Source organism: Aplidium turbinatum, chromosome 6 (genome assembly GCF_918807975.1).
Source record: "Aplidium turbinatum chromosome 6, kaAplTurb1.1, whole genome shotgun sequence".
Taxonomy (NCBI): domain Eukaryota; kingdom Metazoa; phylum Chordata; class Ascidiacea; order Aplousobranchia; family Polyclinidae; genus Aplidium; species Aplidium turbinatum.
This window is the reverse complement of record NC_137477.1, coordinates 31,938,955-31,955,450: the sequence shown is the minus strand read 5'-3', so window position 1 is coordinate 31,955,450 and position 16,496 is coordinate 31,938,955. Positions and strand designations below refer to the sequence as shown.

Below are 16,496 nucleotides of genomic sequence, written 5' to 3'. Positions count from 1 at the left end.
TTGACACTGTTTTGGATCCACATACATATGCGAACAAGCATTTTCTTGTTTAAAAATAAACAAGTCGAAGAACAGGTCTTTGCTGACAGACACCAACTTGCATGATGTTATGAGGATATCTACCAGAAAACTTGCTCTCAATTTGCAGAAGATTGTGAAAAACTGTGAACAGTTGCACAAGTCTCATTAACTTTTGTGGTGATGATTGCAGCCATAGCTTTAAACGTAACTGAGTGTGAAATACAAAAATTGTGTTTAATATGAATATGCGTTTATTTACACACCGGGTAAATTTTCCTACTTTGTAATGAGAGTGGGCGGCCCCCCGGCTGCAACATTTTTTCAAATGTTACCCTCAGTACAAAAAGTTTGCCCACCCCTGGGTTAGAGCATAGTTTACTCTATGGTTAGGGTAAAGGTTAGCGGAAACTGCGGAAAAATGTTTGCGGAAACTGCGGGAAAATGTTTGCGGAAACTGCGATCAGCGAGGGTTAGAGTTAGAGCATAGATTACTCTATGGTTAGAATTAGGGTAAGGTTTAACGGAAACCGCGAAAAAAAATTTGCGGAAACTGCGATCAGCGAGGGTTAGGGTTAGAGCATAGATTACTCTATGGTTAGAGTTAGCGGAAACTGCGGAAAAATGTTTGCGGAAACTGCGATCAGCGGACTTCGGCTTTGAGCTATGTTTTCTCTCGACCTTTTTAAAGAAAAAATTTTAAAATGATTGCGGAAACTGCGATCAGCAACTTCGGCTTTTTAAAAAAATTTTCTCGATCTTTTCAAGGTACGAACTGACGGTCCGAACTGTTCATGGTACGAACTAGGTTGCATCCGTTTAAAACCACGCATCTAAAAAATCAAAAATAAACGAATGCAACGATTCCCTGTCGTTCTTTAGCATTTTGCGTATTGCAAACCGGATCAGAAGTAAACGTGGAGTGTTCAACAATTAGTGAAATGTGTTATCGTAGGCTTTTATAATAAACTTATTCACAGACCAACCCAGTACGAAATTAATACGTTTAAGATGTCATAAGAACTAAAACTAATACTCGGTTTTGAAATTATTAAGCAGCAAACAAAATACGACAAGATTGCACAAATGGAATGCAAACACATCACATTAACAAACAAGGCAAGTGTAACTTTACGGTTTACGGCAGGTGCAACTTAATAGAACCGCCCTGTCCACCGCTAACACATTCTCTACTCTCTACCTATGTCTCTACTCACTAATTAAAATTAAAACGAATATAGGTCAGGCTCTAAATGATGATAAGTGATACTTTATATTACAATTGAAATTGAATTTCCTTAAAATAATACTTTTTAAACCGGTCAAAACTTGCAGCCATAAAAAGGGCCAAATAAGGCCAGATATTCTGGCCTTATTTGCATCAATTTTTTTAGGCCAACTGCAATTTAAAAAGGCCAGTTTTCTGGAATTTGGCCTAAAAAAGGCCATCTGGGAACCCTGGTTTTATTGTTTGTTGCGTGCGACTTTATGTTTTATTGTTTGTTTGTTGCGTGCGACTTTGTGGTTATTGTGGTTTGTTGGTGTTGGTGGTGCAGCTGTTGTGTATGCACATAATACTGCAGTCTGTTACTCCCGGATAACCTTGCTAACTGTTAAATATGTGTATATATCAGTACCGGTACTCCTGGTATTGAAACTTTGTGGTAATTAGCTGTGCATTGTTGATGAGAGAGAGATGCCAATAGTATATTTGCATATTGGTGCTGCGGCTGTTACATATGCGCACAGCCTACCGTATATTGCTGCAGATTATTTATCCCAGGTGGTGTTATACCTGTGTGTGTATTGTTTCTTTTTTATTTAACGCGGTTACTTAAATTTTATTTAAATGAACACATTTTTGTTTGTTTGTTTCGTTTTTTATATCTTTACCCTGCATTGCGGGAAAGCGGACTTGAGCGCTATGCATCGGTGTACGCCTTCCGACGTACACCTGACTCACGCTGCAGCCGACTGCAATGTTTGTTTCCGGTTGTCTACTTTACTTATGACTTAAATTTGGTACTACCCATTACTCGAAATCGATCACTGAGTAGAGGCAATTATCGTAAAGTTTCTTGCCCAGAGAAACAACAGCAAGTGCGGGTGGCTGGAGTCGAACATGCAGGCTCTCGACTGCGAGCCCAACGCGTTAACCACTCGGCCACTGCTGCCGACTTTATTTAATGAACCGCCCCGATAGCTCAATTGGTTAACGCGTCACTTCTGGAACGAAGAAACTTCAAGATCAATAGCGGCGCTGGTTCGCCTCTCGGGGTGTGCGCTTGAGCAATGCACGTTAAGGACTGCTTTCCATTCAGCGGCATCTAATGGATGGAATAATTCCCTGGCAACAAGACTTTAACAATCGGAAACTTCACTCTGATAATCTCGGTGACCGGGCCTGCGTCAGTGATTCAAAGCCTCTAAAAGTATGCGAAACTGCCAGGATTAAGCTCTGCAAGAAGCTTTCTCAGTCCGAAGATAAATATTCAATCTATCATATTTGTGTGTTCATCGCCATATTTTTTACAGCACTATAAAGCATAGAGAAATAAAACATAGTACCGTAGCCTAACCTTAGCGGGTTAAGACACTTTATTAAACACAAAGATATACGTAACATAATAAACTCAAACGTTTTCGACACATACGATGTAGGTAGGCTTACGTGTGTTCTCATCAGAAATTAAATCTGCAATAGCCTATAGCTTACATAAAATGAAAAATCGGAAAATAAATTTGACTTTGCACTGTAACCTGGAACTGTAACGACACTCTGGACTGAAAAGCACAAACTGAACAAATGATATGAGAATGATTACGAGTAAATTATGCTGTGGGTAACAGATCACATGAGGTGTAGGCTACAGGCATTGGACACACAATTAGAACATACACAAAAGGAACGATGAGTCAGAGGCGAATAACTGCCGGTTGAGAGATGGATTGTACGTTTGATTCTTAAGGCTTCCATGATCTTAGCCTGAAAATCAGATCTGCCTCGAGAGATGATTTTAAATTGGCCGATCGAGACGTTGTCATTGCACGTTTCACAAGAGGCGATGTGCTTTTTAATTGCATTTCAGTTCTTAGGTTTGGGTTTAAGTGCTCCCCGGCCCTTGTCAACAAATGTCTGGTTGATGTAACAATGTAGGCTATGTGTTGTTTCCTGATGAGGACACACGTACGTGTCGAAAATGTTTGAGTTTATTTTAATTAGGCTATGTTATATTTTTTTGTACCTATGTAATAAAGTACCGTAGCCTATGTTGAACCCGCTAAGGTTAGGCTACTATGTTTTATTTCTCTATGATTCAACAAAGCAATCTCTACCAAAGCTATATTGTGGTAACGTTTATTTTATGTAGGCTAACTTATAAAAATGTGGTTATATTTATATAGGCCTATATTATTTAAGGTCTAATGTTTGTTTATAAGTTGAATTTATATTAAGGCTGTCTAACTGCTTGATGAAAGTTCTATCTAGCCTATCTAATTTAGCTATCTGACTCCATGAACTAATTTCCACACTATTGTTATTTTAAGTTATCAGAAGGTGTTCATATAATATTGTAGGTTATGGTGAAATGAATTTAAACATTGTAGTTATGACAAATGAATTTAAATATTGTATAATAACGAAACAAAATGGTTCGGATTTTCACATTATAACAGGCATCCAACTTGTTACGTACGTTTTCTTCAATGAGCTCAGTTTGAGTTGGTCTGACTGCGCTTTTTGTCTAATTGAGCTGGTTTGATGTGAGCTCTCGCCAAATGCGAACAAATCATTTTACTTTCTGTTCCCTTTTTTCTATTTACTTCGGGAGCAGGTTACATGGAAAATTACAGAATGTTTAGGAAATAAATTTAGGTTAAACTAGTTCACATTAGTAAAAGAAAGGGTTATATTTACGAAATAATGGATCGCTACAATATCACTATTGTTGTGTTCTTAGCTCATTCAATCAGAGTCATACTGGAATTCTGTTTTATTATAAAATTGCACAACGAAGATATAGTGTGAAACCTGCAAAGTAAGCCCAAAACGAAAAGTGCCAATTAACAAAAGCATGCGGATGAATACAAAGCAAAAGAGAAGACCTGGGGGAAACGAAAACAAAGTACATCGTTTCAATGCAAATAAACTAAAATACATAACACCTCCCCAATAAAATTTATGACCACCCATAACGAAGAGGTGGTTGGCGTCTTCTCTTTGATCGCCTTAATGTTTGTTCTTGATGCGATAACGATGATGGATCGTCGGTCGCTGTCGGCATCGATGAATCCTCGGTCGCAATCGGCGTCGATGAATCCTCGGTCGCAATCGACGTCGATGGATCCTCGGTCGCAATCGGCGTCGATGGAACCGGAAACTCGTCAGCTGTCGATGACGACGTGAAAGTAGTCTCCCCTGGGTCCCCGTCTTCCGGCGAGATGTAACGCGGACGTAGCTGGTTGATATGGCGTCTCCATACTGGACCTCGAGGGTCCACTCGAACCTGCAAACTACGACTTCCGTGTCGCTTCACCACGACGGCAGGAACCCAACGAGGGCTTCGGCTTTGCCTGGGACCAAAGTATAAAGCATAACAAGGATCACCAACATCGAAGTTAATTGTTTTCCGGTTTTGTTTCCGAGGCGAAGGACTCGTCGACGGTTTCGTGATCTGAGTTGAGGAAGGAAGTAAAATATCTAATTTAGTACGTAGTTGTCGATGGTTTAATAACTCACCGGGAGAGTAACCACTGGCATTAGGCGTACGGTGAAACTGCATCAAGAATTGAGTGGTGGCACTTTTAGGCGGTAATGACGATTTTCTCAACGCCTGCTTGAAAGTGCGCACCAAACGCTCGGCAGCACCATTCGTAGCTGGATGGTATGGTGCTCCAGTAATGTGGACTATACCCCTAGCTTTACAATAATTCTTGAAGTCTTCTGAAGAAAACGTAGTCGCATTGTCTGAGACAATGGAGTGGGGGTATCCAAAATGGGCAAAATCCTGCTCTAAAAGATCAATAGTAGCAGACGTCGATACGGAAGAAGTTGGATGAATAGAAGGATACTTACTATAAGCATCGGTAACAATAAGCCAATTGGAACCTAAAAAATTAATCGCGTGATCGACATGAATTCGACTCCAAGGCTTCTCTGGAGCTATCCATGGGTGGATAGGAGCCTTGCTTGGTGCAGCTTGATGCTCACCCCATGTAGTACATGTTCGGCAGAGGTCGACAATGTCCGCATCGATATTGGGCCAGTAGACTGCTGTCCTGGCCAGTTGTTTCATTCGCTGCATGCCGAAATGACCTTCGTGTAAAAGAGAAAGAATATCATTGCGAAGTTTAAAAGGAATAACTACTCTAGAACCATATAATAAACAACCATAACATGTTGTTAGAGAATCAGCAACTCTTCTAAACTGTTCGATTGGATCGTTAGAATTTGATTTCGCAGGCCATCCTTCTTGTGTAAAGCGAATGATTTTAGACAAGACTGGATCTTTCGAAGTTTCTTTGCGCAAAGTAGAAGAATCGGAATGACTAACCTGCAAATCCAACGTATCAATTGCGCAGACAATATCAACATCATCTGCACTTTCCTCCCAATCAAAAATTGTGTCATCGTTGGACGGAAGACGGCTTAAGGCGTCAGCATTTTGGTGATGCGTTGTTTTGCGATACTCTATAGTATAACTAAATTGACTCAAAAACAACGCCCAGCGTGCTAACCGGTTAGCCGCCAGCAAAGGGGTAGGTTTATCTGGACCAAAAAGTGAAAGCAAAGGCTTATGATCCGTTACCAAAATAAAATTCCTACCGTAGAGGTATTGATAAAATTTCTTCAAAGCGAAGATGATGGACAAAGCCTCCTTTTGGATTTGGCTGTAGTTTCTTTGAGCCTTCGTCAAGATTTTCGACACATTGGCTATTGGGCTCTCGCTTCCGTCCGGGGAGCGGTGAAACAGTGTGGCGCCAATGCCCACGCTTGATGCGTCGCACGCAATTCCTAAAGGAAGCAACGGGTTAAAGTGTACGAGAACATCTTCTGCGGAAAGAAACGTTTTTAATTTTGCAAAAGCGCATTTTTCTTTGTGTTCCCATCTCCAAGGAACACCACTCTTGGTTAAATGATATAACGGTTGCGCTACCGTAGAAAATTCTGGGGGCATAAACTTAGAATAAAATTGAACCGACCCCAGAAAAGAACGTAAGGTACCAGCATTGGAAGGAGCAGGCATGTTCAGTACAGCATCGACTTTAGGACCCTTTGAAATCCCCTGTTTAGAAAAAACATGGCCTAAGTATTCGACATTTGCCTGGGCAAATCTACATTTTTCCTTCCTACATCTAAGACCTTTCGAAGATAAACGATCGAGAAGTCGTTTAAGGTTCTGGAAATGCTCTTCCGCTGTAGCTCCACTTATCAAAATGTCATCCAGGTAGACTGCTACACCTGGAAGGTCACTAGTTAAATCATCCATTATCTTTAGGAAATGGCCTGGAGCAGAAGAGATGCCAAAAGGCATAACATTTTGCAGTAAAACCCCTCTATGGGTACTTAATGCCAATATTTTTCGACACTTTGGACCTAACCTAATCTGGTTATAAGCATCTGCCAGGTCAATCTTAGTGAATCCGTGGCCACCCCCTAGTTTACGCATTAAATCCTCTGGAAGAGGCAAAGGGTGCCTGTGAGTTTTAAGTTGTGGATTAACCGTCAAAGAATAGTCACCACAAACCCTTAATTTGGATTTCTTACCTTCGGTAGAAGCTTTGCGAACTGGTACTACAGGAGTTCCCCAGTCGCAAAATTGTACAGGTGTCCAGATACCTTTTTCTATGCCGGCGTCATAGGCAAGAGCTAAGTCTTCTTGAATGGCGAAAGGCACTGGTCTGGGCTTCGAAAACACTGGTTTACAATCAGAGTTAAACTCAATCTCTAATTCGTAATCCTGAAGACAACCTAACTCAGGTTTAAATAAGTCTTCGTATTGATCACATAACTCGGAACATGATTTTTGCAAGTTAAAATCTATGTCGTTGTGACGATGAATAGCATGTAAAGATGAAGAAAAGAACTTATCTACCGAAATATCTATAGTGCTTGAATAGCATCACGTCCTAATAAGTTAAGGTTAGGGATTTCACATACCATAAATTGAACTGTGGTCGTCTTTCCCGATTTGTTGCAGCTCGCTTCGGCAGTGAAAGATCCAATAATAGGCATCGAGTGCTTACTTGCCGACTGAAAATGTAGCTGCGGAGTCTGCAGGATAGGTTTGCCTAGCTGCGACCAAACTTCAGAAGAGATGAAATTTCCCCCTGTAGCTGTATCAAGTTCCATTAAGACGGGAAAAGACTTAATAAAAATTCGAACCTCGAGTTTAGGAACTTTACTCGACGAATTATGAACAGTATTTACCTCCTGTAGGCCTATGCAGTTGACCTTAGAAGAATGAACTTGTGCGGCTTTTTTACGGCATGCGGTTTGTACATGCCCTGTAAGTTTACAGAAAGGACAGACCGCATTTTTAAATCTGCAGTTGTTAGCAAAATGATTAGAGTTACCACATCGATAGCACTTACTTTGCTTGTTTGCATTAGCACTGACCACCGTAGCTTTCTTGAAAGAATATCGTCTATCGGTGCCTTTAACTTTATGTACCAACGATGGTTCAGCGCCAAACACCGTCTCCTTAGCCACTTTGGCAGCGTCTTCAGTTTCTATGGCTATTTCAAGAGCACGTGAAAAAGTAAGATCGTCAGGTTTAATTTTAAAGAGAGCTTTAAGAACTGCTTCGTTTCCTACCGAGCACATAAAACAAGTACGCAAAGCTTCATCTAAAGGATTAGTAAAGAAGAAAAGTCGCACGTGGCAGCGGCTTGCCTTATTCGTGCACCCAATTCTGGAACAGTCTCACCTGGTTTCCGCTTCGGTGTCCGACAAATTTTTCGTAAGCAATTGTTCGTAAAATTAATTCTTCGTAAAACAATTCTTCTTAAAGCATTTTTTCGTGCATGCAGTTAAAATTTGATGTATACGAAGAAATGCTTTACGAAGAATTGTTTTACGGATTTAATTTTACGAAAAACAGTTTACGAACAATTGTTTTACGAACAATTGCTTTACGAACAATTTGCCTATAACCTTCCGCTTCAAGTTGCTCCAGAAGCGAAATCGTTCACGAATAACGAAGCGCTTAGGGTCGAACTGTGCCTTCATGTAATTAGAAATTTCCTCCATTGTAAGTTCATTGATTGGCTTTGCTGTAGACTCCTGTGCGGCCAGATTGAGGATCATCTTGTAGATGCTGGCTGACTGGTTAGTGAGGAAAACTTGAGCCTTCTTATCATCAGGAACGGACTGTGCTTTTACGAATGTGCAAAAACGTGACCAATAATCAGTCCAAAGTTCTAAAGTTGAATCAAACTCACAAAATTTAGGAATAGCTTGAGATACCCGATTTTGGTTTTCTGATTCGCATGGAATTTTGAGGGCTGAAATTAACTCCTTCAGTTGTTCTTCATGATGACGTTCTTGCTGTTGCATTTGTTGTCGCGCCTGTTCTTCTTGTTGCTGCATTTGTTGTCGCATATGTTCTAGCTGCGACTGCATTAATTCCACCACCTTGTCCATATTGTAAATAATTGTAAAAATAAAAGTTGTAGAAAATAAAACTCGTAGGGACTAAAACTGAACACTCTGCGTACCGCTGTAAGTTTCTCGTTCAGACGTTCAGCATCCCATCCTCGTCGCCAAATAACTCTGTTGTGTTCTTAGCTCATTCAATCAGAGTCATACTGGAGTTCTGTTTTATTATAAAATTGCACAACGAAGATATAGTGTGAAACCTGCAAAGTAAGCCTAAAACGAAAAGTGCCAATTAACAAAAGCATGCGGATGAATACAAAGCAAAAGAGAAGACCTGGGGGAAACGAAAACAAAGTACATCGTTTCAATGCAAATAAACTAAAATACATAACAACTATAAAGCAATTTAACAATTTTGTAAATGTTTTGGCCAAATTGGGCCCAAAAATGGAAACTTTTCGTTTGTTGGCACGAAAAGCAATCACGAAAAATCAATATATAAATGATATAAAGTAGGCTATTTGGAATGCATTTGGAAGTTGGATTGACTTTGACTGCTGCGCTTCTGGGCCCACTTACTTTTAAATTGTTTTTTTTTCATCCCTGCTCTGTAGCGATCTATTATTGCATCAAATAAGTTTCCCTTTCTTGAACTAGGCCTATAGTGACATCGTTGATCAACAACTTGATTTTTTTTTCAAGTACACAAAAAGTGATCGTGATCTTCAAGATCACGATCTTGGTCTTCAAGATCACGATCTTGATCTTCAAGATCACCTATTCTTGGTGATCTTGATCTTCAAGATCACCAATACTGGTGATCTTGCCCATCTCTAGCTATTGTTAGCCTATAGCCTACACTTGGTTGAAATACTTCCGTTTTGTGAGACCCAGGCTAAAATAGCGCCAGAAATTAGCGTTGGCGCCGTCAATTTCTTTAAAAGCTGACGCAGTAGTTTACGCCGTAAAGTTTTTAGGCAATTCGCGCTGACGCCGTCAATTTGCTCCATTGACGCGTACAACACTGGTAGAATGTAACAATTTGGAAGTGTTGAAATGTGAAAATACGTAACCTTTTGTTTCGTTATTCTATAATGTTTAAATTCATTTTTGTTATAAACCTACAAAAGCCATACTTTCTGATAACGAAAAATTATAATTCCTACAGTTGTTAATGGAGTCAGGTAGAAAGACAGCCTTAATATTAAATTAAAATAATAACAAACATTAGACTTTTAAATATAATTGTTACCACAACCAGTGGCGCGAGAACTATTTTTCTCTAGGGGGGGGGGGGGGGGGCTGAAGCTGCCATTAGTGTTGTGAGCTCTTCTGGGAGGCTTCGCCCCCCAGACCCCCTTTATGCAGGAGAACGTTTAAAACTGGTAGCAACTTTTATAGGTCCCTCCTGTGTGAAAAACGACGCCAAAACACACACATTGTAAGTTGTAAGAAACGAAGAACGGCAACAACAAAGCAGCTGTTCAGGAAATTAAAAAGAAAACGAACAAATTAGAAAGTGATGTGAAAACGACAGTTTGTGGAAATGAGTTCTCACACTCTTCCGAAGATTGCTTTTCGCTCAGGTTTTTCTCTATATGAACTGTGTCATGAGCTTTTTGACATCGACAGTGTTCAAAATGTTTTGGTGGAAATACATCAACGCAAGATGAGTAAGTCTGTATTGTGTCATTGAGCTTCTCAACCACGTTTTCAGGCGTCTTAGAGCAGAAAAAGAACTTTCTGATGATGCAGCTGAAACCGGGAGGCAAAGACAGAGCTCCACGAATTTTCACATTTCTTTGAAAAGATCAGTGTTGGAGGGTTTAGTTGCGATAGTATCTCAGCAACCTTTTGAACGGAGTTTGCGGTTTTTCCACTTATACAGCATCGCTGAGCAAGGTAAGTTCCGTTTTAGGCCATCTTTTCTGATGGCATCCGGTAAGCTGATCTCAGTATCAGATCCTTCCTCACCGTTTGCACAGCTCAGAAGGGCCTTTTCTCTGGTGGCTGCTGTAAGCAGATCCACCTGGTCGAATCTTCGATCAAGCTCAGCTTGAACAACTCAAGGGCTTTTATGTATTGCCGTTTCCACGCTCCTTCTCCCGCAGACGACAAAGCATCCGATTCCTCTGTGTTTCAAAATTTTGTTGGAGTTTTGCTCACTCGGAGATCCTTTGGCGTCTTTGGGTTATTGGCAGACGCTGGGACGTTCGCTGCTTCCTCAAGCTTGGAAACGGATTCATCTTTTCTGAGATTTTTGATCCGTTCGCGGAAACTGGTCATGGACCCAAAGCTGAAGAAGCGGAGATCTTCTTGTTTTGGAGCTGTCTAGCGACGGAACTTTACCTAACGAAACTTTACCTCTGCAGGTAATCGCAAAATAAAGCCGCATCGTGTGTGCTTATTTTACCAAGCTGAATAGGCTATCTTTGCACGTGCGTCTCCTTCCATTGCACTATCTTCTGTCATGTCGGTCAGACATTGCAACAGGGTAGGGTAGCACTTAACAACACGAACGAGGGCAGAAGCACGAACGCACCAACGAGTAGGACACAAACCCAGAAAATTGCAGGCAACTTCATCGGAACCAAAAAACGACATGAATAAAGATTTACGTTTAGACGATTCACAAATTACAACTGCCTTGAACGAAGTTTAAGGCATCGGCAATAAGCCTCACCTCCTTTACAACGTCTTGCAAAATCAAATCGAGAGCATGATTACTGCAGTGAATGTATAACGATCCAAGGCATAATGCTTTACGTTTGGCCCGCACTCCGTTATAACAACCAGATCTCTTGCTGTTCTATGCTGTAGCCTAAATGTAAAGTGAATATTGCATAATGATGTCCAATAAACGATGGAACGCCGTGTTAGTAGGGAGGGTGGCTGGAACCGCTACTGCGAGGTATAGTTCCCAGTGATTGACGACTCTTTATTTCGAATGATGAGCGCGATCACACGTAATAGGAACTCGATCGATTCATCGTAGCAATAATTGCTCGAATAATTTTCTGAAAATATGTTATGTACCTTAAATTATCAGAATTTTCTAGGGGGGGCTGAAGCAATTATCAAAAATTCCAGGGGAGGCTGAATTAGCTCTAGGAGGGGCTGAAGCCCCTTGAGCACCCCTACTTCCCGCGCCCTTGACCACAACAGCAACATGGTTCTGTTTTTGCTATCTACTAGACAGGTAGTCACTACATCACCTAGTCCTATGAAGAAGTAGGTCGTGTCTGATTAACGAAACCTCGGAATAAAAGCAGATTATCACCTTATACGTCTTGTGAAAGTTTAGGTTTAGCTTAGTTTGCACCAGAAGAATGAATATCATGTTATTTAACCAACAAATTGCTAACGAAAAAACGTAATGTTAGTAGGGCTTATAGCCTTATCGGCCATTTGCACCACAAGCACAGTTTAGAATCGAATCAGTACCGCTTGATCTTGAGTCGGGTGCTTAACCAACGAAATAACGTAACCTACTGTAAATCTTTCATTTAGCACATTACAGGCTATTTGTGTGTAGGCTAGTATGTTTTGCAGACTGTAGTAACAAACATATCAAAATCTTACAAATTTAGTGTTTTTAAAACTGTATCATGTTAATTTAAGCAGCTTCAATAATGAAATTAACTTGCATTTGAGCAAACCTTTAATGAAATAACCCAAATCAACATGACACAGTAGCCTCAACTGCCTAATTTCGTTTGTTTACATAATTGTATGGCACCACGAAAATGCGCAAATCTTGTCACGTAAAAAGCGTGATGCTATCGCTTCCTTCTTTAGTAAATATTGCTCATTATGATCTTCAATGAAATACATTTATTAAAATTTAATTCAGCTTGCATAAATAGTCTTTTGCAGAGCAAAATTAAGCGAGTGTAATGTTATTAGGAATGAAAATGTAAGCTAATCTACAAATCAAATTAAGAAGATAACTTTCCCAATGCATCAAGAAACCAAGATTTTAACAGAACTCGCACGACCAGAGTCTGCAATAATAACTCCATCACTGATCAACCAAAAAGTTAGGCCTACAGCTAAAGAAATGGAAAACCGCTTTATTAAAAAACATGGTGTTACTGTTACATGCTAGAAAACATGCGTATTTTATCATAACATTTTCAGCACTATAAAAAACGACATCAACATATTTTCAGAATATAAGCTATGTCGTCGCCGAGTGTGTATTGTGTAATTATAATGCTTGTTTTTATATAGCGCTGTATCCATCGCAGAACGCGTTGCTCCTCAGCGCTTTACAAAGCAGACAGTGACAATGCAGCCGTGAAGAGGCGCAAATGAGCACATTACAATATAATGGTTAAATATTACAATCCAGGCAACCATGACCGTGAGACAAACGAAACACAAAAATATTATACATTGATGACAGCCAAGAAAATATCTTCTGACAGGTGTCAAACCCACAACAATGCTTGATATGAAAGACTCGGTTACATGTCTTGTAATGCAAAGGAATTTATTTTCACACGAGTCAGTTCAATCACAAACAGTTGCGTAGCTAGGGAATGTGCCGCCCGGGGCGGATTCAGATTTTGCCGCCCCTTCAAGAAAAAGCATGTAAAAATGAGATTTTTTTTAATTGACTTAAAGTGGGATTATTGTAAGTTTTGAACCAGTAGCGTAACCAGTAATTTTGAAAGAGGGGGTTTCAAGGGCCGGCGGACGAAGCCCGACGGCGCTCTCGCCAAAGACGACACCCAGCGGCGGGGGGTCTGGGGGGCCTCCCCCAGAAAATTTTGAAAAATTACTTTGGATTTGGTGCATTCTGAGAGCATTTTCAACAAAAATGTGGGTATAAATCCCCTAGTATAAATATTCCTGTAAAATGGTGCTGTCCGGTGGCATAGCAAAAGGATAAGATCATGTTTTCTTGGGAATTTTTCGGTAACTTAATAAAGCTAAGTCTCTATGTTTTCTTGTTGCTAATTCCTGGCTGAGATATTTGAATGTTTGGTATTGGCAAAACTCGCTCTTTTAATGGAGTTTCTTTTAAAATTAGGCAAAGTTTGTTTTAGAGACATAGAGACTGAAAGCATCATTCTCAATATCGTGACGTCACATGCGTGCCAAAGGGGGGGTTGTAACCCCCAAACCTCTCCTCCCCCTTGGCTACGCCACTGTTTTGAACGTTGCCATTCTGTTTGCTTTTATTTTCCGTGTACTTTTGCATTATCAACAAAAAAACAAAACGTCCTGTCTGAAAGTGCCGCCCCCCAGACGTGCCGCCCGGGGCGGTCCGCCCCCGCCTAGCTACGCCACTGATCACAAATAGCTAAAAATCAATTCGATCAGCTAGATCAACTTCAGTTAAGCTTATTCAAAGAGTTCTACTTGAATAAAGCTTAACTGAAGATGATCTAGCTGATCGAAATCGATTTTAGCTTTGTATGAACTATGTTTGAACTGACTCGTGTGAAAACAAATTCCTTTGTATTACATTGACGACAGTTTACATTATGTAAACGTCAAATTTCAGGCCAGTGATTTCGCATATGTAATGACCACCAGTGGAGGATCCTGGTCCAGCGCTAATTCAAAACTGAGTGAAAAATCGATTAGCTTTTCCCGGTGGGAAAAAAAGGCAAACGTTATAGCCTATTGTAAACAACATAAAGGCAAGTCGGAACAAAATCAAGCCAAAACAATAAATTGAAGTAGTCTCGCCGTCATCAAAAATAGTAGCCTATTTTATACAATAGAATAACACAGATGTAAAATAATATATCAAATGTGAACTAAGAAGACAAGATGTATTTGGAGCCAAATGCCACAAAACAAAATAAACTTGGAGGCAGGCCAGGAGTTTCAGACCTATGTCCAACTTGGACTGTTCTCCATTTTTACGTGTTTTTGAAGGGTCTTTGTAGTGCTCTCCAATTTTTTTCTAAATTCGCTTTTTTCTAATTTTGTGTATCATGTAGACTACACCATTGAGTCAACCCTTTGAAACAAGGATTGTTCAAAGCGCTTTGTTTTAATCTAAGCATAATTGTAGTCTATAAATTTTCGTGCGTTTTTTCCAGTTCATAGCAAAACGAAAATTGCTTTTACTTCAAAATAAAGACAAGGAATGTTGCGTAAAAAAAAACATTTTTGTTTTTAATAGCCCTACTTGAGACTATCAACAATTTCGAAGAGTGTTGGTTAAGTTCAAAACCCGGATACCTTAATCTGGGATAGAGCAAGCTTCATCGCAGAATTCAGCTCTTTCGCAACTGTCTTCTAATAATTGTACTCTATAAAATATTTTTATGAATGCAACCACCGGTAGTTGATATGGATGGAGACAAAGTGATCGTAGATCGACCAAAAAGAAAGTATACACAAAAGTAAGAATACGTCATCAAAACTACACATTTTAACACAAGACTTTAAAATACTACTTTGTTTGATAATACAATTAGCAACAGGCCAGAAACTCCAAGAAATCATTTGACAAATTGGCACAATAAGCATTGGCCAATGCATGGCTGCAGTACACCTACACGGGCAACCTTGCAAATATTTTTTTAAAAACATCAAGAAAGAAGTACTTCAAGTACCAATTTTAAAAAACCAACAAATATACTCCAGAGCATTGATTCTTCCTCTTCTTCCGTTTGAACCGTAGACGAAAATGAAGTTTTTGCATTATGCTGAGTTGAACTTTTATCCCGTGCTTCATCAACCTCTGCTTCAGGGTAGTATATTTCTTCATCTGAATCGAGATATACACTAAGGCGAAAAGTACTGAGCTGATACTGGACATAACCATAAACCCCAATCCCAATAGGCCGCTTCTGATACCGATGAACAATTACAACTTCATCACTGCATGTATCTGATTTCATTGTATAATCGTCCCACGTGGGCTTCATAGACTCTGTGGATATATACAAGTCTGCATCCCCTTCAAAGGAATGAAGTTTGACGATGACATGCCCTTCCAGGGTTAGCTTGTAATGGGTGAAGTTTTCTGCGCCAACGATCCCATTAAACGACTGAACATGTACTAGTTCACACTGCACTGAATGAGCCCAGCTGAGTAGTACAATAATCAATGCACAATAGGAAAAAAAACATCTTCGCCAAAACGTGAGCATAATTTTGATGACTACATAACAAGTTTACACGTCGACAACCTGTAAGTCAATTGCATAGAAAACAAATTAAATGTCAAAGTGATATCAGCACAATATTATATAAAAAAAAATTGAATAAATCGAGTACTATACGGATTACGGAACTCATTGATTGATTGAATCTTTATCTTCGGACTGGGAAAGCTTCTTGCAGAGCTTAGTTCTGGTAGTTTTACATACTTGTAGAGGCTTTGAATCACTGACGCAGGCCCAAACGCGAATTTTTTTTCCCCACGACATTTCTGTCTCATTGATTCTATTCACTCTAAAAGTAAGATTTTCCGTAAGTGTTTTGAGAGATTGGTTGATTCAGATTGCTAAATAACTATTTGCCAATGAAATTCTGCAATGATAATAAAATATATTATAAGCTTTCCCTAACCCTACTTTTTTTGAAAAGCTCTTGTGCACCGCAAAAATTAATTTAAAGAAAAAAAAAGTTTGACTTCGACGGGCGTCGAACCCTCGTTCTCACGTACACTAGGCGGAAGATGAAACCACTCAACCAACCGTGCCAACGAGAAACCGTTGCATTCCACACGGTTTTAATACAAATTTTTAACAAAATATGTAAATAAGACAGAAATGTCGTGGGAAAAAAAATTTCGCGGCCCGGTCACCGAGATTATCAGAGTGAAGTTTCCGATTGTTGAACTCTTGTTACGGGGGAACAATTCCATCCATTAGATGCAGCTGAATGGAGAGCAGTCCTTAAC

At 39.8% G+C, this 16,496-nt stretch overlaps 1 protein-coding gene across 1 annotated transcript; it reads right to left on the bottom strand.

Moving 5' to 3' along the window:
• Positions 1–12,445: 12,445 nt before the first annotated feature.
• On the bottom strand, positions 12,446–15,774 carry LOC145771927 (UPF0669 protein v1g209471-like). Its single transcript, XM_082583695.1, has one exon. It carries the CDS (start codon positions 15,739–15,741, stop codon positions 15,178–15,180), a length of 564 nt encoding a protein of 187 aa, XP_082439821.1. The 5' UTR covers positions 15,742–15,774; the 3' UTR covers positions 12,446–15,177.
• Between the last annotated feature and the right edge of the window lie 722 nt (positions 15,775–16,496).